The 20,859-nt window shown below is 37.6% G+C and overlaps 1 protein-coding gene across 5 annotated transcripts; it reads right to left on the bottom strand.

The window, feature by feature from the left end:
• Positions 1–1,673: 1,673 nt before the first annotated feature.
• On the bottom strand, positions 1,674–20,773 carry LOC136715657 (kinesin-like protein KIF20B). 5 transcript variants are annotated; one of them, XM_066692964.1, is made up of 35 exons: positions 20,687–20,773; positions 19,521–19,635; positions 19,262–19,351; positions 19,036–19,155; positions 18,707–18,845; positions 18,421–18,605; positions 18,270–18,333; positions 17,969–18,184; positions 17,740–17,851; positions 17,474–17,545; positions 17,242–17,388; positions 16,564–16,726; positions 15,311–15,559; positions 14,969–15,108; positions 14,755–14,884; positions 14,452–14,656; positions 14,301–14,362; positions 13,894–14,013; positions 13,312–13,465; positions 10,314–11,520; positions 10,088–10,226; positions 9,599–9,721; positions 9,448–9,508; positions 9,192–9,317; positions 8,969–9,105; positions 8,315–8,470; positions 7,972–8,148; positions 7,597–7,746; positions 7,288–7,395; positions 6,257–6,463; positions 5,824–5,892; positions 5,216–5,281; positions 3,223–3,352; positions 2,972–3,111; positions 1,674–2,413 (listed from the first exon to the last, which is right to left on the bottom strand). In XM_066692964.1, the coding sequence occupies exons 2-35, from the start codon at positions 19,632–19,634 to the stop codon at positions 2,330–2,332; spliced, it is 5,562 nt and encodes a 1,853-aa protein (XP_066549061.1). In that variant the 5' UTR covers position 19,635; positions 20,687–20,773; the 3' UTR covers positions 1,674–2,329. The 5 variants fall into 5 exon arrangements, with proteins under 5 accessions (XP_066549061.1, XP_066549060.1, XP_066549059.1 ...); XM_066692963.1 differs by having other exon boundaries at positions 3,223–3,349; positions 7,288–7,398; XM_066692962.1 differs by having other exon boundaries at positions 7,288–7,398.
• Between the last annotated feature and the right edge of the window lie 86 nt (positions 20,774–20,859).

The following is a 20,859-nucleotide window of genomic DNA, read 5'->3' on the forward strand; positions in this document are numbered from 1 at the left end:
TATAAAGTTGCAGAGTTGCAATTAAGAGAGTTAAATCAGATCTTCCAGAAACGAGATGTATTACAACCTTCGTTAAGATTTTATCTGCACAACTGTGAATAAGGGCTTCTGGTCATTACCATAATAGATCAGTATTATTAATTTATGCAAAGTATATCACTGCAACTCCATGCTCTGCTGAATCAGGTGCCGACAAGCCAAGGAAAAAGGAAACTATTCCATGCATCGACATCCACACCCATCTGGCTCAGCAGAATACAATCAAGGAGTTTTCTTTTATAGGTGATATTTTATGAAATTGAATAGAACTACACTGCAAGTGCACATTTGTATTTCAGCCGCAGCCCTAACACTTTTGTCAACATCGGCGGTGCGGTGACAGAAACAACATGAATGACAAACTGAACATTATAGACGTGTCGCAGGAAGTTCAACTTTAATGTTTAAAAGCATCTTGTGATTTCAGTGACATGCTTCGGCTCCCCATGGGAAATGAAGCTCGAACTCGAAGGATACGTATTTCTTGCTTTTCATTTGACAGCCACCTTCTACGTTAAGAGCAATGTATTCATGGCCACATCTGTTGACTCCAGAAAAACTAGAAAATCACAAAACTGTATAAAATCACAGCCTTTACTCTGTCAATTACTGAACTCCAGTTACTACATACTATAGCAGATGTACAACATGGACGATCTCTGTGCCTTAAGATAATTAAATTAGCCTTAAATCCAGAATACAGAGAAGCTCAATGTAAGCCTTTAGTGTAATCAAAATTATATCTTATGTATGAGTAAGTTTTAATTAGCACCTCAAGTTCCTACTCCCTTATGTGAAGCTTTGAAGTTCATCTGCATGATACTGTTAACATTTCTGAAAAATTCAAAATGCTTAAATAATTAGATGAATCTTTGATCAAGTGAACTTTGGATTTGCTAAAGGAAAATACCTTCTGAGTATCATGTACAAAAATCTTTACTCAAGGCCATTGGGTAGTTTCAGCTAATTGCACAATGGCAGGTTGCCCCATTTAACTTCTGAGGTCAAACACTTTAGCCATAGTAGCTTATAAAAGACCCACATTTGTCGCTGAAACATAACCACAATGGTATGCTCCATTTCTCCTGCTGCATTCCCTCCCCCCACCCCATTGTATATAGCACCAACAAAAAAGGATGTTATTTTTAGATCCACATAATTAACCAGTTGCACAGCACTGTCCAGAAGATCATTAATACTTGAAACGTAAAGTAGTTACTGCTATTGACCATCAAAAATATATACAAGTGAAGTCTGTTCCACAGACTATTCTTCAGTGAAATTTAGTTTAGAGAAGTACATAAACTTACACTTTACTACTTAATTAAATGCAGTTGCTTGCTCAAAACAAGATGGTGGGAGGCTTAATAGATGTAAATGTCACTCTCAGTATGGTGTCATCTTCGATGCTGCTCATGAACCATAGGATGTTACCCCCTGCGTTTTTCTTTTTTCTTTTCATACAAGTAAATAAAAAAAGTCAGGGACGAAGGCTTATTAATAACTAATATGCACACACAAAATAGCCTTTATCCTCCACACCACAGCCACGATGCATTAGATACCCCACAGTGTCAGTGAAAACCAGCAGTTGATAACGTGATCCACTGAATTATGAATGCTTCAGGTAAAAAGACTTTTAACAGTTCCATTTATTCGCTGGTATAATTTTACAAAGGGTACATAGTTCCAATGCAATTATCCCCAAATTATGTACATCCAGTCACTGCGAATAAAACGGTCAATTGCTCCAGGAAACGCAGGATCCCAAACGACTAATAGATCACTGACCATACAGCACTGATCCAAAGCTTTTGCTCCGTCTTCTCTTCTCTGAGGTCCTTAAATTCCACAGTCCATAAACAAAGCTTCAACTACTTCTCATTAAAAATAGTTAATATATTCCAAATCTATTGAACTAAAACTAAAATCAATTCACATTTTGAAATAATTTATTTGACAGAAAAATACTAACAAGAAAAAAAAAGTTGCTTAATCTTCTTTTCAGCTTAATCTATTATGGGCGCAAATTCAAGATTTCAAATTAAAAAAAATGTATAAACATTATATATGAAACATTTTTAATCAATGTTTTAAAGGCATCTTTCCTGATCTTATGTGGCCCACAAAAACAAAAATCCTGATCCCTATGATTTGTAAAACAAACCAAACAAAAAGCAGCCCAGTATTTAGGGTAGAGAATTCTAAATACTAAAATTTAAGTACAGTAAAATCAAAATATACAAAACATTTGATAAAAAAAAAAAGTGCACTGTGGTTAAAGGTCACATCATCTTCTTGCCGTTCTTGATCGTAGTCTTCTTTTGATAATGAGATGATCGCTTTCTTTCTCATCTTGATCCAGACCGACAATCTGTAAAGTGATTTAAAATACAAACGAAGAATCGATCAAGACAGTTCAGCCCTTTACTCTACACAGAGGTGGTCTTACAGGGCCCAATATTAAAACTGTCTGAGCTAACACAATGCATTTCTGAAGTATACAAAACCTGACCGAGTTGCAGAATGGAACCCTTTACGGGGAGCGTCTTTATTTATATTCAAGAGTCGTCAAAAGTAAAAGCAATAAAATACAAAATTAAGCACTGCCTGGTGTTTAGACAGGGTAAATGCAAAAGTAATCAATTCAACAATCGGCAGCACAAGTAGTTATTTAAGTGCTGGTGTTTTAAAATCTTCACTCATTAGTCTGCTTCTACAAACCTTAATAAACCCAAGAAGCTTAAGAATCAGTGTAATAAAGTTTTTCAGGATGCTTAAATTGTGTACATCATTCAGCTAAAATATAAACCAATTTGGCAGTCTAAAGCTACACAGTTAATTTTATAAAGAATTTAACTCAATTAAGTCTTGCAAACCTATTAAAGAAGTTGTCAACAACATAAATGACCCAAAGAGGTAAAGCACTTACTGGATGAGAAGGGATGTCTAAAGGAGAAGAAATTTCAGTTTTATACAGTTTTCTTTTGGATTTCTTTGGCTTGGAGTCAATTCCTTTGCCATTCAGTGGTTCTGGAGATTTAGCATTGAGGGATCCAATGAATTTTTTTGCTGGAGGAAACAAATGGTTGAGTTAGAACGGCAGCCTTCAAAGGCTTCTCTACAACTGAAAAATAAATTACCAGTTACAGAAAGCAAATCAAGTTACACGAGGAAACTGACCTTTGCTTTGTAGAAGATTCGGAGAGCTCTGGATAAAGTCTCCAATCTTCTGCAAAGGTCCATCTTTTTTTCGGTTCTCTGACTTTAGGCTCGTACGCGACGCCTGCCTCCTTAAGGATGCTGGTGACTGCTGAGGAGTACAAACGATAGATTTGAAACAGTTTTCTTCCTTTTAGCTTACTAAATTTAGACCTCATGAAAAACTCCATCCTTATACAGTGAGGGGAAAAAAGTATTTGATCCCCTGCTGATTTTGTACGTTTGCCCACTGACAAAGAAATGATCAGTCTATAATTTTAATGGTAGGTGTATTTTAACAGTGAGAGACAGAATAACAACAAAAAATCCAGAAAAACGCATTTCAAAAAAGTTATACATTGATTTGCATGTTAATGAGGGAAATAAGTATTTGACCCCTTCGACTTAGTACTTGGTGGCAAAACCCTTGTTGGCAATCACAGAGGTCAGACGTTTCTTGTAGTTGGCCACCAGGTTTGCACACATCTCAGGAGGGATTTTGTCCCACTCCTCTTTGCAGATCCTCTCCAAGTCATGAAGGTTTCGAGGCTGACGTTTGGCAACTCGAACCTTCAGCTCCCTTCACAGATTTTCTATGGGATTAAGGTCTGGAGACTGGCTAGGCCACTCCAGGACCTTAATGTGCTTCTTCTTGAGCCACTCCTTTGTTGCCTTGGCTGTGTGTTTTGGGTCATTGTCCTGCTGGAATACCCATCCACGACCCATTTTCAATGCCCTGGCTGAGGGAAGGAGGTTCTCACCCAAGATTTGATGGTACATGGCCCCGTCCATCATCCCTTTGAGGCGGTGCAGTTGTCCTGTCCCCTTAGCAGAAAAACACCCCCAAAGCATAATGTTTCCACCTCCATGTTTGATGGTGGGGATGGTGTTCTTGGGGTCATTCCTCCTCCTCCAAACACGGCGAGTTGAGTTGATGCCAAAGAGCTCGATTTTGGTCTCATCTGACCACAACACTTTCACCCAGTTCTCCTCTGAATCATTCAGATGTACAGGCCCGTCTGAAGTTTGCCAATGAACATGTGCTTTCTTGAGCAGGGGGACCTTGCGGGCTCTGCAGGTTTTCAGTCCTTCACGGCGTAGTGTGTTACCAATTGTTTTCTGGGTGACTATGGTCCCAGCTGCCTTGAGATCATTAACAAGATCCTCCTGTGTAGTTCTGGGCTGATTCCTCACCGTTCTCATGATCATTGAAACTCCATGAGGTGAGATCTTGCATGGAGCCCCAGACCGAGGGAGACTGACAGTTATTTTGTGTTTCTTGTGCAAATAAATCGCACCAACTGTTGTCACCTTCTCACCAAGCTGCTTGGCGATGGTCTTGTAGCCCATTCCAGCCTTGTGTAGGTCTACAATCTTGTCCCTGACATCCTTGGACAGCTCTTTGGTCTTGGCCATGGTGGAGAGTTTGGAATCTGATTGATTGATTGCTTCTGTGGACAGGTGTCTTTTATACAGGTAACGAGCTGAGATTAGGAGCACTCTCTTAAAGGGCGTGCTCCTAATCTCAGCTCGTTACCTGTATAAAAGACACCTGGGAGCCAGAAATCTTGCTGATTGATAGGGGATCAAGTACTTCTTTCCCTCATTAACATGCAAATCAATTTAACTTTTTTGAAATGCGTTTTTCTGGATTTTTTTGTTATTCTGTCTCTCACTGTTAAAATACACCTACCATTAAAATTATAGACTGATAATTTCTTTGTCAGTGGGCAAATGTACAAAATCAGCAGGGGATCAAATACTTTTTTCCCTCACTGTACCTCCAGTATGCATTCCAGGGATCTGCAACTAAATCAGTTCAAACACCTACAAACTACTCAATGAATAAATGCTAAATCCCCAGATGTAAATCCTTCAAAAACAGGTGAAGATGTATTTTTTTTTTTTTTTTCACAGTTTGAATCTAAAAATTACAAATGAAAACCTATATACATAATACAAGTAGAAAACAAACCTCTTTTATGTTCCTGGATGCGGTTCTGGATCGGATGTTCATCCTGTTCTCACTCTCCACGAAGTCCTGAGAATAAAATTAAAGCCCTCAGATCTAAAGCATTTTCTTTAAACCATGATGTTCACAATGTAGTTTGGATGCTGAAAAAGGGTTTATAAAATTAGTAAAGCTACTTTGATTAATTTATACAGAAATTATGTTAATACAGAGAAATGGGCTCATGAAAATGTTAGTTTGTTTCTTTAGGAAATCTATTCCTTACAAGAACCATGGGAAATGATGGCTGCCATTGATCATACCAAACATGAAAGTGTTTGAACTAACAAATGTATTTTCAAAAGATTAAACATTTTGTTTGAATGCAATAAACAAATGCTCAGAATTCTGTGGAAACTAGGGATTTGGCCCAAGTCACCTTCTAGCAGGAATGCAGGCACTCCTATACATTTGTTGTTTGGTATCATTTTGTCCCGTCCCCCCATCACCAATACAAATAATAATAATGCTGATGTCTCAAGGTGAAACCCCTCCAGAAGGGGATGAATCTGATGGGCAAACTAAAAGACTCACTGACAGGGAGGAACATGAATTCTGGAGTATGGGTATACCTGAGAAATGTTTTCATGTTTTGCTTTCAGTTTAGTTTTATTTTTCCAACAGCCTGACAGCAAATAATTCTTCAAGAGAGGGGCAAGATAAAGGGATTACTACAAATTGGACAGATACGAGTTCATTTAAAAAGGTAGCTACAGTTCAGACTAACCACTCAAAATTGCAATCTGTCCTTGAGCCATTTTTAAACAGAGGGAGAATAAAAGCTAGTCTATATGCAGTTAGTTAATTATAAACTGTTCTCTTTCATGCTTTACACATGTCTTTACTGCAGTTTCTGTACACGTGTTTATTAAAGCAAAAGCACATCGCTATGATATATTAAAATACAATAGCAGCTTTGTTAAAGGCAACACGAACAGCATTTGGATTTCACTTGGCGGGTTATAAATATCCAGAACGTACAGCATTATAGAAAAAATAAAATACCTTTTCCATTTCATTGCTTTTCCTCTTCCTTGTTCTTGGTATTTTGATGGTTACTGGAGAAGCCTCGCCTTGCATTTTGACTTCCATTTTATTGGGCCGAAGAGGCGTGAACTGAATCTCGAGCTCAGGTTTGGGAAATCTGCTGGTTCTTCCATTTTCCGTGGAGATCCCAGAAGAGTCCAGAACAGATTGGTTGTTCCCAATGCCCTGCAAATCACACACCCAAATAAGAACACAAAAAACAAAAAATGAACATGTAGACGAGTTTTTGCAGTAATTGTTTGCACTGAACATTTCTCCATCACCTTTGGGACACTAGTTCACGGTATTCAATAGCAACTTTGAATTTATACTAGCAAAACAAATTTTATTATCTACATCACCTTGCTACTTGTAGATCAATCACACACAAAGGGAAAGAGCCTTTTGAATATTAGATTTCAATGCCCCGCCCGCCCCCACCATCACCCAAAAAGAAATCCTGTAGCCTGACATCAAGCTGCACATCCTAATTATCATACTAATGCAAAAAGGCTAATCTCTGCTGGACTGCACTAAGATTTCATTCAAACGAAGAGGCAACTTTATAGATCCCTGAATGAGGTTTCCATTCACCTCTTTATCTTTCATTTCACAGAAGGAAGTGGAGTTTCAATTGATATCTACTTCAATAAAAAGCAATAATCCAATTTTAGGTTTTTAATGAGTATTAGGATATAAGAAAATCCCTCTTAATCTCTAATATATGTCACTTGAAATAGACCAAGGGAAAAAATAAATAGTGGAAGGGTCTGGTAACTTTAGCATATTGAATTGGCCTTGCATCTTGCTACAAACAAGATACAGTATGCCATTAATGTTAGTTGTTATACATCCTTATCCATAGTTTGTGTTTTTTACAAATACAATTATAGAGACTCCAATCAGTAACAAACATTACCTGTTCTTTTTAGTTTAGAAATGGGAAAATATGTGCATAACCATATTAGTTCTCAGAGACCCTTTCAGGCTTGTGTCATCCAATTACTCACCTTACTTTCTGTTGAGCTTCTAGTATTATCTTTAATACTAGTATCCTTATTCTCATCTTGTATTTTCTGAACTAGACCTGCATTATTCTTGCTAGGGTTTTCTTCTTCCTGCTTATAAAATATAAAAAAGGTAAATACATTGCACTATGAAACTAATGCTAGATAATTCACATGACTTATTGGAAGAATGCAAGTCCAAAGCATGCAAGATCTATGACTATGAAACGTCCAAAACTGATCCCCTTGAAAGATTGTGGGCAATTCAATTAAAAAGGAATATCCTTCCAGTAAGAGGCAAAATAAACTTACTTTATATAAGATTTTCTCCTCCTTTGCTTCAACTTGAACTTTCAAGTTGGTTTCTGTTAAAGTCTTTAACTGTTCCTTGAGTTTAGATATGTCAGACTCCTTTTCTAACAAAGTACGTTGAAGTTGTTCATTTTTTGCGTGATTGTCTTCCTGTACAAGAAAAGAAAAACGCTTTATATTTTAAACCAACAGCAGAAAAGTGATAACGTGATAAAAACGACAGTAAAAACGTCTTCCCCTGAAGTTTCTTTGGTTTCTGTCACACAATTCATGAATTGATCATTTTAATGATGCCAGGATAAACATTAACCCGTCTGAGATTAGCCTTCAACTGAAAGCACCAGATGGCTTCCTAGTTTCAAAACCTATACTGACCTCACGTGGCCGAGCATTGAGATCTTGTCTGAGGTTCTCCAATTCTTTGTCTTTCTGTAGATTAGCAGTCCGAAGACTCTTGAGCTGGACTTCCAGAGCTGCTACCAAGTCATCCCTTTCTTTTCTCCATTTCTGAAGATCGCCGTCCTTCTCAGAGAGTTGCTTTGTTAGGTTTTCCTGCAATAGAAATCCAAAACAAGTTTTTCTTTTCTCTGCAATGGAAGAGAAGTTCATGTAACTATTGTTAATTTCTAGATTTGCCTTTTTGTTACCACTGGAATTCAAAGCTAAGCCTAAAGTGAAAGAAGTAATGAGGAGAATGACCACAAAGGTGATTAGTTACCACTTCTGTTTGCATCTTGGAATGGCGCTCACGGTCTTCAGCATATTTCTTCATATCATTGTGTCTTCGCACCTCAGCCTCTTTTGCCTGTTTTATCAGCGTTAATCTCTCTTCCTGCCACTTCCTTCTGTCAGCTTGATGCTTCTCCTCAGAAAGCTGTTAATCAAAATAAATGGTGGACCCCCACAGTTATAAATCAAGAGCTCAAGTCTATAATCAAGCAGTGCTGACCATTACGTAAACTATCTTTAGCAAAAAGCAGAAAAATATAACTTCAGTGTCATGGATACAATTCCGGTTAATGGATCCAGAAATAGCTCCTTTTGTCCATTAACTATCAAACATACGGGTGTTAAAACCAACAAGACAACCACAATATTTCACCTCTGGTACTGTGACAATTCTTTTTATTGAACATAGGAAAAATGGCAAGTTAAGGTTGGCAGTGAAATTAATGTAATTGGCAAACCTATTTTGGAGATATTTAATGATTAATTTGATTAAGTATGTGCAAACCAATATTTTATGATGAAACTACATAAGGCTTTGCTGGTAATGGCATGTGTTTCTAAATGGGCATTATGGATTTCAGAAAGGCTTGGAATGGGCAGTTCAAAAATGAGAGCCCGGCCCTTCGAGTGTCACACCACTGACCTTCAAGATTTCTTTCAAGTTATCCACTTCTCGCCGAGCACGTTCAGATTGACCGTTTATGCTTTCTTCCATCATTTGATCTTCTTTGACCGTGCCCATCGTTGGGTTTAGAAGTTTCTGCTTCAACATTTGCTTTTCTGAAATGGAGATAAATGATTCAGCATGTCCATTCTAAACCAGGAACATGATTCTAGCATTTACACACACAAAACAAAACAATCACCTGCAGTTAGAGCTTCAATTTCCTCCAATTTAGCCTCAAGAACGCGATCTTGCTCCACTTGAGTCTCCTCCTGCTCAGTCAGGGCGAGCCGCATGTCCTCAATCACTTGGTCTTTAGCTTGCAGATCTAATTCAGAATAGTGAAATGTCTGAAATCTGATGCACTTCTAAAGAAAACATTTTATATAAACGAACACAAAACAAGTGGTTTTATAATTGAATACAAGAATAAAGGGAAAAATAAAAATAAAATCTACCTTTGAGTGTCTTTTGGTACAGCTGCACACTCTCATCCGACTTCAGTCTGTTAGACTGTTCCTGAAATTAAGAAATGCAGTACAGACAAAATTAGATGTACACCAAATGACACCTAAGAGTTGATTTCTGCTTAAAATATATGCATCTTACGCTCTTTAATTGGTGAATTGTCCGGTCTTTGCTACTCAAATCCTTAATCATTTGGTTTTTTACTTTCTCCAAATCATTTAATTTTTGTTTAAGGATTCTCTCCTCTTCACGCATTGATGAAATCTGAAAGGAGGGGAAAAAAACAAGCAAACAAGGTTGTGAACATCTGCCGTTTCAATCAATAACATGTTTCTCACCATTACATTAAATGTCTTTAATCCTTTGTGGATGTCTCTGTACCACAAACCTCTGCTGAACAACAGGGAACAAACTCAACTACCTACTGAGAGCGTTAAACAATCAAATCTCAGTTAATTTATATTATGTCAACAATTTTTTTTTTTAAGGAAACGTAAATTTAAATATTAAAATATTCTATCATTGAAGAGATTTTTTTATTAGTTAAATTAAAATTGGACGTTTAAATTAAAACAAGTAATCATCAAGACACTGGAAATATTTAGATAGTCATAGCCTTTGGAAACAAACCTCTCTTTGTACTTGTTGGATTTGCTTTTTTGAATCAACCAGCTTCTCTTTCAAATCAGAGGCATCCTCCTCTTTTCTTTGAAAATCAAGGCTCAAACTCTGGATTTTTTGCAAACCATCATTGACTTGCTCCTTCAGTCTATTAAAAAAATATAAAAAGTAAAATTCAGAATCTTACAAAGAAAAGCCAAAGTACAAAAAGAAAAACAAAGACACTATACTTTACCTTAGCAACTCCAGTTTCTGGTTTTTCAGTTCTGCATCCTTTCCAGCAATCGTTTCATTGGCCGTTTTGAGGCTTTGCTCCGCCTCAGACAGCTTGGCTTCCTGAAGGGATGAGTTGGACTCCAAATCTTCGAGCTTGCATTGAGTTTCCTTTAAACAGTTTTGCAGATTTTCCATTAAGGACTCTTTCCCTGCCAGCTGCTGCTCTAACTCCACTACCTTGTCAAAACTTGACTTAGAAATTTGTCCCTGCTCTTCAAAGTTTTTAATTATTCCTTTGAGATGAACAACCTCGTTCTCTAGGTTGGACTGCACCTTCTTCTTTTCGGTAACTACCTGTCTTTCGGATTCAAGATCTTTTGAAAGGGTTTCTAGTCTCTCTCTCAGCTGGTTAATAAGGGTCTCTTTTTCCATTAATTCACTACAAGCACTTTGCAATCCGCTGAGCTCTTGTGTCAGCTGGGTAGATAGCTCCTTTTGTTCAGCCATCTGCTGTTTCAAACTGTTGATTTCCTGCTCCAGATGAAGAATCTGCTGACTTTTCTGTGCTGACTCTTTAACCACCTTCTCACACTCTTTGTGCAAGGACTCAATGGTTTCATGGAAGTGGCTGCTGTCCCTCTTTGCTGCCAAGTCTTGGGACTCTTCCAGTTGCTGTGTAAGGAGCTCCACCCGATTTCTTAAGGTGCCAATCATTTGGGACGTCTCCTGGGAATCTGCTTCATGTTTCATCAAGAGGTCTTTAGTGGCTTTTAATTCAGCAGAAGCCTTTTCTACTTGTTCCCTTTCTTTGTTGAGTGCATCCTCCACTTGTTTAATCTTGAGAGCATTTTCCTCCGCATCTTTCTGAAGGCGACTCATTTCCTTTACCAGCTTTTCATTTTGTTCAACGGTCTTCTGGTTTTCTTTGCTGTGATCCTCCAGAGCCTTTAAAGTATTTTCATAGGAAAGGGCCTGTTGTTTAAGTTCATCACTCAGCTCCTTGACTTTTCTTTCCGAGGAAGAAAGCGCCTCTTTAATTTGACCAATTAGCTCATCTTTCAGTCGGATTTCATTCTGGAAATTTGTGGCGACAGATTTTAACTCCTGCTGTAAATGTTCTACATTTTCCTTCAATTCCACTACCTCCAAATGTTTTTTATTAAGTTCTGCTTGCAGTTCATCCTTTTTTGGTATCATGATGCAGTCCCTTTCCTCATCATTTGCACCTACAAAAGAAAAGACTGGTGAGCAGCTGATTGACATGGTACTTTTCATTCAATATTGTGGAATGACAATTAAACAAAAAAACAAAAATAGGTCAGAGGAAGAAACATTAGGCCTACATATCTTAATTAACTGTAATAAGATGCACTTAAATTAAAAGCTTTGGAAATGTTTATTTCAATTAAATAGTTATTAAATTCAAATTAGAAACATCACAGAAGTCAGGAATTTACAAAAAGGACAATTCCCTTTTGAAAAGAAAAAAAAATCTAAATCTGCAAACAGAGCACTAGAAACCATTTTTTATGCTTTTGATCACCCTAAAACTAATCTAAAAATTAATAATTGGTTTGAAATGAATGAGGTAGAATTAAAACAAATGAAGGTTTTAAAAATGTACAGTAGTCACCCAACTAAATGCTATAAAATGCAAAGTAAACTACATTGCATGTTACATTAACAGACATTCACAATTATACACTGAAAAGAGCCTTTAGCTTGAATAAGTAAAATTGTTTTGCAGAAAGCAGCTTACATAGCGGGCTTGCATGTCAGTTTTGTCATTGGTTTTTATTTGGGTTGCCTTCGAGAAATAAATCGTAATCTTGGTAACTATATTAAGCCATTTATGTTCCTCTTGAGAAATGCCTATAAGCAGCATCACAGCAGATGGTAATGATTCCAGCATCACTCCTACTCTTACTTGCATTGGCATTAGTGTCAGAGCAGAAATAGTGTTAATGGCCACCTCCTCTCATGTCACCCCCAACATGTAGTTTGAGACAAAGTCACTCTAAAGGGTGTCCCAAAATACATTAGGCAAAATCACTACATGGCAGTCAAACACAGAAAGCAACAAGTCATTGTGAGAGGTTCACTGCACAGCCCCCTATTCTGCAGCTCTGTAATCACTTATTAAAATGTTCCCTTCTGTACAACTAGCTAGCCAAATGAAAGATGCCATTACTGAAATAGCGCGACTGTGAGAAAATAGGGTTGGTAAAACTTTCTGATCGGGGTTTGAAAACTGAAGTAGTCATTTAAAAATAGAAAATTTGGTTATAACCAAACTAAGAGATTTAACTATTGATACAAGATCTGAAAACCTTTAAAACCAAGCCACTTACAAACAGAATATGAAAATAAACTCCAGGGAAAATCCCCTAGGTATCCCCTCACAAACAAAGCAAGCACTTCCCGAAAGCCCAGTTTATAACAATTGCATGCAAATTTAAGGAGCTAGCAGAAATACTGTACATAGACAGACCAAACTAACTTTTGTGCACTCGTGCTTAGATTCAGGTTTTATGAGTTTATGTTCAAAAACTAAATTTCATACTGTAGATCTTAGGGGTTATAATGAACTCTATAATGGCTTACTTTTCAATAGAGTATACATGGCTATGTAACAGATATTTAACTTTCAAGGACCGTCTTATTTAATTAAAATTTAAGATCAGGACAGGAGTTGTTCTGAATCAGGTTCCCAAACACAAAATGATTGCTTCAGGAGCATTAAACTTTAGAAATAAGGACTTCCGTAAACGAAACAAAATGTACAATAAATTGCATTTTATTAGAAGTAGAAAATAACATGAAAACCATATTAAAACACAAGCCACAAGAACAATCAAACAGACAAACATTTACGTCCTTGCCAATTTATCTCGACTGCGACAACCGTTTCTTCAATCGCAGGTATCTGCGCCCTGTGGCGATATTTTTTCTATTCGCTTGTCTAAACCCTACAAATGGAGGGAGGCTTTTTCCATCGCTTTGTGCAGAACTTGTACCTTTCTTGAGTGGCGGCTGTCCCTCAAGGTTCTGCTGGATGTCGCCACCTCTTTTCCTGCTGTCTCGGTGAGCATCACGGTCGTTTCCACTTGAGCAAGTACAATTCGTTTTTAAGTGCAAGATTTCTCCTTTGATAGCTTCAATCATAGTCTTCTGTTTAAAATGAGAGAGGAGGGGGGAGAGAGAAGTTATTTGCATTGCTAAAACCCATGTACAAGGTAACTCATCTGTAAATAAAATCCTCCAGAACTGATATGCATGATTTAAAGTCAGACAGTGGCATTTACGTAATTCTTAAGGTGTTGCAATTCATCATAAAATCTATAAAAAGGTGATAATACAACGCTTATGGTAATTAGAGTCTTGGCTTGGGGATAACAGGAGTATTTCACAGCTGTTTAAACTACTGGCAAAGCATTATACCAAGTGGAGCAAAATGACAAAGCCAAACAGCTTCATATGAAACCCATTGAAAGAAAACAAACACCCAGTTCAATGTTTAATTCAACAGCCATCTTAAAGACTGGCCTGAAAGATTTGCAGCACATCCAATTTAAAGCGTCTCTGTAGAAGTTACTTACGTCCTTCGTAGCCGTTTCTTCCCAGTGGTCCAACTCATTTTGCAGTTTAGAAATCATGTCATCCTTTTCTTGACAGAACTCCATAAGACACTGGAGCTTTTCATTCTGTGACTCGAGTTTCTAAAGAGAAATGAAAAATAGATCAAACTCACAAAGAATCCCCAAAACACAAACTCAGTATTCAATGGAGGCGTTGAGAGTCCAACTCAAATACCATCCTGCTATTGGCACTGCATTACATAGGCCTAACACAAACTCTTTGCAAGATTACAGATTTAACCAGTGATATCTGCTGTAACAAAAGTGAAAATCTACTTTATTCAGATTGTTATCCAGTGATCTTAAACAGAACATCAGACTCACTGTATTATGAATTACCATGATCTAGCTTTCAAATGCTCTCTTACCGTTCTGGCTGCAATAAGTTGGCCATTTTCCTCCATTTGATTGCGAATGGCGGTTTCACATTCTGAAACGAGAAGTGTTGAGCACAAATGCATTTTAGAAACTGCATAAAAGCAGTCATATGTAACACAAATACAACAAAAAAACACTTACCTGTAGTTTTCAATGTAAGTAGTTCTTGAGTTTTTTTCAGATCTTCCGATAGATTAGACAGCTGGTTCTCAAGGCTTGTAATAGTTTCTTTGGGATCAGTTAAACTAACAAGACAATCTTGTGCAGCTTGTGCATCTTTCTTGATCCCAGCAAGGTCATCTTGCATAGCATCAACCATTCCATCCAGCATGACAAGTTTGTGTTCCTAAAGAATACATAACCAATTTAATGTTAAAGAAATTTGATGAATAGATTCTTCAATAGATTCTCACAATGAATTCTATTGGATGTTGTTTTCATTACCGAACTCAGCCTAGCTTCATTGCCACCAGCAGCTTCTTCATCCGGCTTCTGGCGTACTAAATTTCGGAAGATTTCCATCCGCCTCTCAGCTCTCTCCTCAATGATCTCCTTTTCTTTCTCAAGACGTTCACTGCGAGGATAGGCACAAATATATTGAGAAAAAAACAACTATACGTTTTTAAAGCTGTCAAATGTAATTTCAAGCCGTGGCTACCTGAAATCACTTTCCATTTGTGAGAACAACTCTGTGAACTCCTTCGAAACCTCTTCGCGAATTCTTGATTCCAGCAAGAGTTTGTCCGCTTTTTCTTCAAGGACCTTATTTTTCAAATCTTCGATCAGGGTGATTTGTTTCTGCAATTTTACAAATAAAGTGGGGTGTTCAGAACAAAATGAACATCCATTTACAAGGGTTTCTCAAACATCTGCCATATTAAACGTAGGATTAGCTCAATGGAGATACTACACACCTGGAACAAAAACTGGGAGACAATTGTAAACGTTGGAAATCTTTGGGTGATCTTAATTAAAAATGCATACATTTAAGAAACTTTACCTCATACAATTCTTTATTGACTTGTATTGCATCTTCTTCATCCTCATCCTGAATGGTTTCTTCCATACTTTCATCCTCCTCATCATCATCATCATCTTCCTGCACATCTTCCAGACTTGTATCCCAACTAATAAAGGAGCTCTCTCTCTTTCGCCAGTGCTTACGGTCTGCGTTATTAATAATGAAAGACACCTCTCGAGCAGATTTCTTTGCAACTGAAGGGGGCTTTGTTGTAGTGAGGACCACCACCTGCAGAGATTATTTTATCGATACAAAATAATAGAGGTCAGCGTGCACATGGAAAGTTGCCAGTGGAGTGTCAAAGACCTGAGCCTTAAAGAATAAGTACGGTAGCCGGTATAAAACGTCTGATACTGTTTGAGCTCATGAGATATCCATTATTTTTTTTAAACCCTCCATTACAAGACCTATGTTTTTACTTCTGACAAGTCTAAGAAGTATTTATTTCACACATTAACTCAGTCAAGAGGACATGGTAAAAGACTTGAGTAGTGCGTGCCATTTTCAAAATACATGTTTGGCTTGTGTGTACTATGACATCATTCATTGTTATCCCTGAAATACAGAACTGAAAGCAACTAGGGGTCAAAGGCTAAACCTTGCCTACCATAACAAAAACCGGGGACAAGAAGTCTTAGTGGCAGACCAATTGACCTTTAACTCAAAGCGAAGTAGTCAGCATGTGACCGGGGAAAATAAATGCATTCCGTTATACAGCTCTAGTGAATCAACCAGTTAGTACGGATATTTCCCTGCATTACTTTATAGGATGAAAATAAAAGCAAGCTATGAATGTCGAGAAAATACGAAATGCCAAGATCCAGGGTGGCAGGGTTCTCTTGACTTTCAGCATGTTGCCGATTTCTACTTTAACCATGAGTGTCTGTAATGAATGTCCTCAATTGAGCTCTACAAAACAAGCAGCTTACTAGCTAGGGGTTATCCCATTTGTTTTGCTTTTTGGTATACGTCGGTCTTTGTGGGAGGAGAAAACTCATTGTTCATGGGGGGAGATTCAAGCGTCACCCAGCATGTGCTGTATTTAGGAGGTATGCGTGGAGGTTGAACATAAGACGTCTCAGGTCCGTCCACAGCGTATGAAGGCTGACACGAATCATGCCGACAATCAGACCAAAACCGCTTTAGTTCTGATCTTGCAGTGTAAACACAGTAAGAGGAGCAGCTTCGGTATGCGACTCAAGAGTTATGACGAGATGTTTGATGAAACTCACCTTCTGAGCGAGTGCAGAAAACTTCAGCACGTTCAGTGTTTCGTCAAACATGGAAGCACACTGATTAATGTTCACAATCATACAAGCTCTTCCTCTGCCGCAGAAAAATCCTTGAAGGTAATGAGTCAGTTTGCTCTCCCTGAAGGGCACATGCTGAGGCAGCCTGCAATCGCACATTTAAAATAAACATGATGTGTTCAAGAAACTATATATACTACATATAGTATATATCATGTTCATATATATCACACATCATATATATATTTGTATGTAATGCTATATCAATTGAGGAATAGCAAACAATGGTCCTGAATCAATTTATAGCAACATTGTACCAATTTTTCAAACCTCTATCAAGTCGACCATTGCTATTCTCTATACAGTATACTACTGCCCTCTTGTGGTTGAATGACAACCCCCAATCAGATTTTATTCTATGCGATTGGCTTGTTAAAATGTGATGTAGCCTCAAAGATTTTAGCTTAAACTCTACTCCTATACAGGTTAATTGATACAACAATACCTGAGGAGGGGCTCAGACAATACATCTAAAATAGTACTGTATAATTTAAGGGCTGGATACATTGCAGACATTACTGGCCACGGAATTACATAAACAAAACGATATTCATCCGCAGAACAGAATTTGTAAAGTGCAAGGAAAGAACAGTGTATTACTTTGCCTGCTGGTTATATCTCAAAGCAGTGAGACATTTTCCAAGAATCAACAGGGAGGTATTGATGTTCCCAGCTTCCTTTAAACGGTCTCCCTTATTCTGCGTCTTGGCACATCGCTCGGATCCAGCAAGATCACACAAAGACAGCCTAAAGACAGAAAATATGCAAGAAGTGGGTAGAGCTCTACACTTAAAAAATAAGCACATAAAGGCAATTATAGAACTGTTCTTACTCGCTGATTTTTTGCACACGCGGTATTCCAACATCTTCAATGCGTATGATCCGAATGGAGAATATGCTGTGACTGTAATATAAAAATGAAATGTAGTTGTAGTAAATCTCTTCCTTGACTATCATTAAAATATTGCAATCTGTCAGGATGTTTATTTTAAAAGTATAATTAAAAGGACAAGAGAAACAACTCCTAATGAATATAAAATGAACTGCATTAAAATGGTGTGCATTCATTTGGGCAGTGAATAAAATATGTCAGCATACCTCCGGCTCGATAGGTGATTGAGTTTTGTACAGGAAAAGCTCTGGTGTTTTTTTCCCAGCTTCAGAACTTTATATGCTTCGTCTGCATCATTAACTTGTACCCATTTGAGATCTATGAAAGCAGAGATCCCCCCCCCCAAATTACTCACAAGTGAAATAGATATTACATGCATCTAGTTCTCTGCTCATACAGTGGATTGAGAATGCCTCCAAATAAATATTCCATTACCTTTCACATAGGTGTGTCCTTTGACATCTTGTGCAAGCCTCAGCGTATTTCTCCTCAGTGAACCAGTGGGTATGCTCTCCAGCAAGTCATAAATGCTTTCATTATAGATCTCGCAAAATGACACCCATATGGAGAATTTGGTGTGATCACCGAGGTTTAGAGTGAAGCTTTCAGAGTCTAGGGATTCATCTACATCTAGACCATTAATAGTAGTCCCTGTTAAAAAAAAAGAATAAGAATGAGTTAAAGACATTTCAGAAACATAAGACTAAGACAGAACATACCCAAAATAAATACTTGCCTTCAAGTAGGTTAGACCTGTTGTCTGAATTTGATTGGATACTCGTGCTTTTCTGAGAATCATTCTACAAAAGAGCAAAAAAAAAACATTATTTTCCCCCCACTAAAATATAACAAAATGAATAAGAAGTGAAGCAGGTCAAAGAAATTACCTCTTTTGTGAATCGAAGGATGGCTTTTTTACTCGCATGTTCTTCCACCTGCTGGTCTTTGGTAAGTCTGGTGTATTCTCTACATCTGTGTGGCTTGATGTCCATCTGTGTGTAGATCTTGTCTTGAATGTTGTTGAATATCATGTTCAGTGACCTTGGCAGGATACCCGTATCATTGTCAGGACCTATAAAATCGACAACATTTTAAATGGCAGATAAAGGCTAAATAATCCAGTCCAGAATTGTAACAACTAAAATAATTTGTAGGAATCTGCAAATATCATACCTAGAAAGGTGAAGGTCTTCCCAGCATTGGTTACTCCGTATGTAAACACAAGAGAGTTTCCTCCTTCGAGAACATCTTTAACGAGAGGCTTGACGGTGCCGTTGAATATGTCCTTCTGTGTCATTTGTGGACCATAAACCTGAATATTAAAAATAAATATATGTAGGATTCTGAAAAATACAAGTATATAAAGTACCAAGGCATTGAAATGATTTTTCGAAAATATTGTAGGATAAGCAAAAAATTAATAAAAATGTTTTATTACAACCTGTCAAATCCACCCAAAAATCTTCCTCGTTAGCTCTACAACTTTTCCATTATTTGCTCACCTTAGAGAACTGAAATCGCTGGGCAGTCTGCTGAAGAGATTTATCACTGAGCCTGGCTGACAGAGAACTTCTCGGAGCCTTCAGTAATACAGTATCTGAGTTTTCAATGGTAACACACTCCTATAAGTATGGGTGGAGAGAAAGGTGGCAAGACAAACATTACCAACACTGACTATTAAGAACTTTACAATGTGTACCTGAATGAACGATGAATGAATGAATTTACCTGCGATTCATCATTGTCTTTTTCTGCTGCAGTGAATGGCCTTATACGCAAGTAAACATGCAGGTGTTCTTTCTCTTGCAAGCTAGGATCCTGAAATGCATATTTACAAAACTTGAAAATGGCTTAATGCAGAGTTCCTGTGACCACATTGCTTATGGATTAACATTTCACATTTGTAACTTCAGGCGTGCTCAAGAGGTACTTCCAACTATAAAAACAAACCACCACCCCCAAAAAACAAATAATGAAATCCACTTACCTGGGACAATACTGACATGGACAGAAATTCTTCAGAGAGATCTTTCTTCACCCCTTCTAAACTCAAAGGGTCCATGCTGTCATCAGTTTGATTATTGAAACACGACTCCATCATGCTGATAAAAGTGGGGTAAAGGAATACATTTAACCTGTGATGCAAGCCCTAATTGTCCAGACTCATTTGTCGTTTTTACACAAACACACACACATCAGTGACTTGACCAACCTATCAGGAGTCCGCACTATTAATCCAGCATTTATTGAGACCTTGTCCTTAGACTATTCATGGCTTGGTTACTAAAAGCAAGTTATCTTAGCTACTCAGTTGGTAGTATTTACTCAGGAACAGTGGTAGATTGCAATGTTATAACCTTTTTGTTTTGATCAGGCATCTCTTTGACAAAAGTAGAATAAAAACTGATTGTATTCGTTTAGGAAATCGTTAAATCACCATAGACATTGCAAATAAAACGTGCAGACACTAGGTTTAAAACACACATTTACATCTCCAAGGGCCAGGCATTCATTTGACATGCCACTGACGTTTTGATTGCTTCACAATTCACAACCATTTTCTAAACGTGCGAATGAAGAAAAATATTCAGCGTTTTAATTCAATTTACACATTGCCAAGCAAAGCATTTTCAGTATATACCACTATAGATTTAATCAATACGATCAACAGAAGAAATAAGATGATAATTATGAATGATATGGAAGTTATTTTAACTGGCAATTCAAACTAATTTAGATGGAACAAAGTATTAGGAGTTGCGACAGAAATATCGATTAAAAAGCTACACATGTAAACATACAATAAGGGGTGGGCAACACTCCCGGAGCTCAAATCTTACGGTGGTGGAAAAACTAAAGCTAAAGTAAACTTACTTACTAAATACAACCTAGAGACAACACCTGCAAAATACCACCACCCCACCCCAAGGACTTTACGAGTTATTTTGTACATATTCACTGTCCCGGATATAATCTAGACGCTTTACATTGGGAATCACAACAAAATACAGAAAACATGAATATACCGCAATGCTCCAGTTGTTATTATTCGTAAAAACAACAACGAATGTGTAACATTTAATACTGTTATATTTTAGAATAGGTACAATTGGATATTCCGAAAAACAAGCTAAATATAATAAAATAACTTACATGGTCGTGAAAATATGCTCCGAAAAACACTCATCTAAAAGAAATCACTCCTTCTCAAACTGTCGCGGTCTTATTTTTAAAATCGTCCAATGGCGACGCTGCACCCGCGCAGGGGCTCATGGGAGCGGAAGCAGCAAAGCCATATGTGTAGAAGAAAAGGACTACATTTCCCA

The sequence above is a fragment of the Amia ocellicauda genome, chromosome 20, assembly GCF_036373705.1.
Source record: "Amia ocellicauda isolate fAmiCal2 chromosome 20, fAmiCal2.hap1, whole genome shotgun sequence".
NCBI lineage: Eukaryota > Metazoa > Chordata > Actinopteri > Amiiformes > Amiidae > Amia > Amia ocellicauda.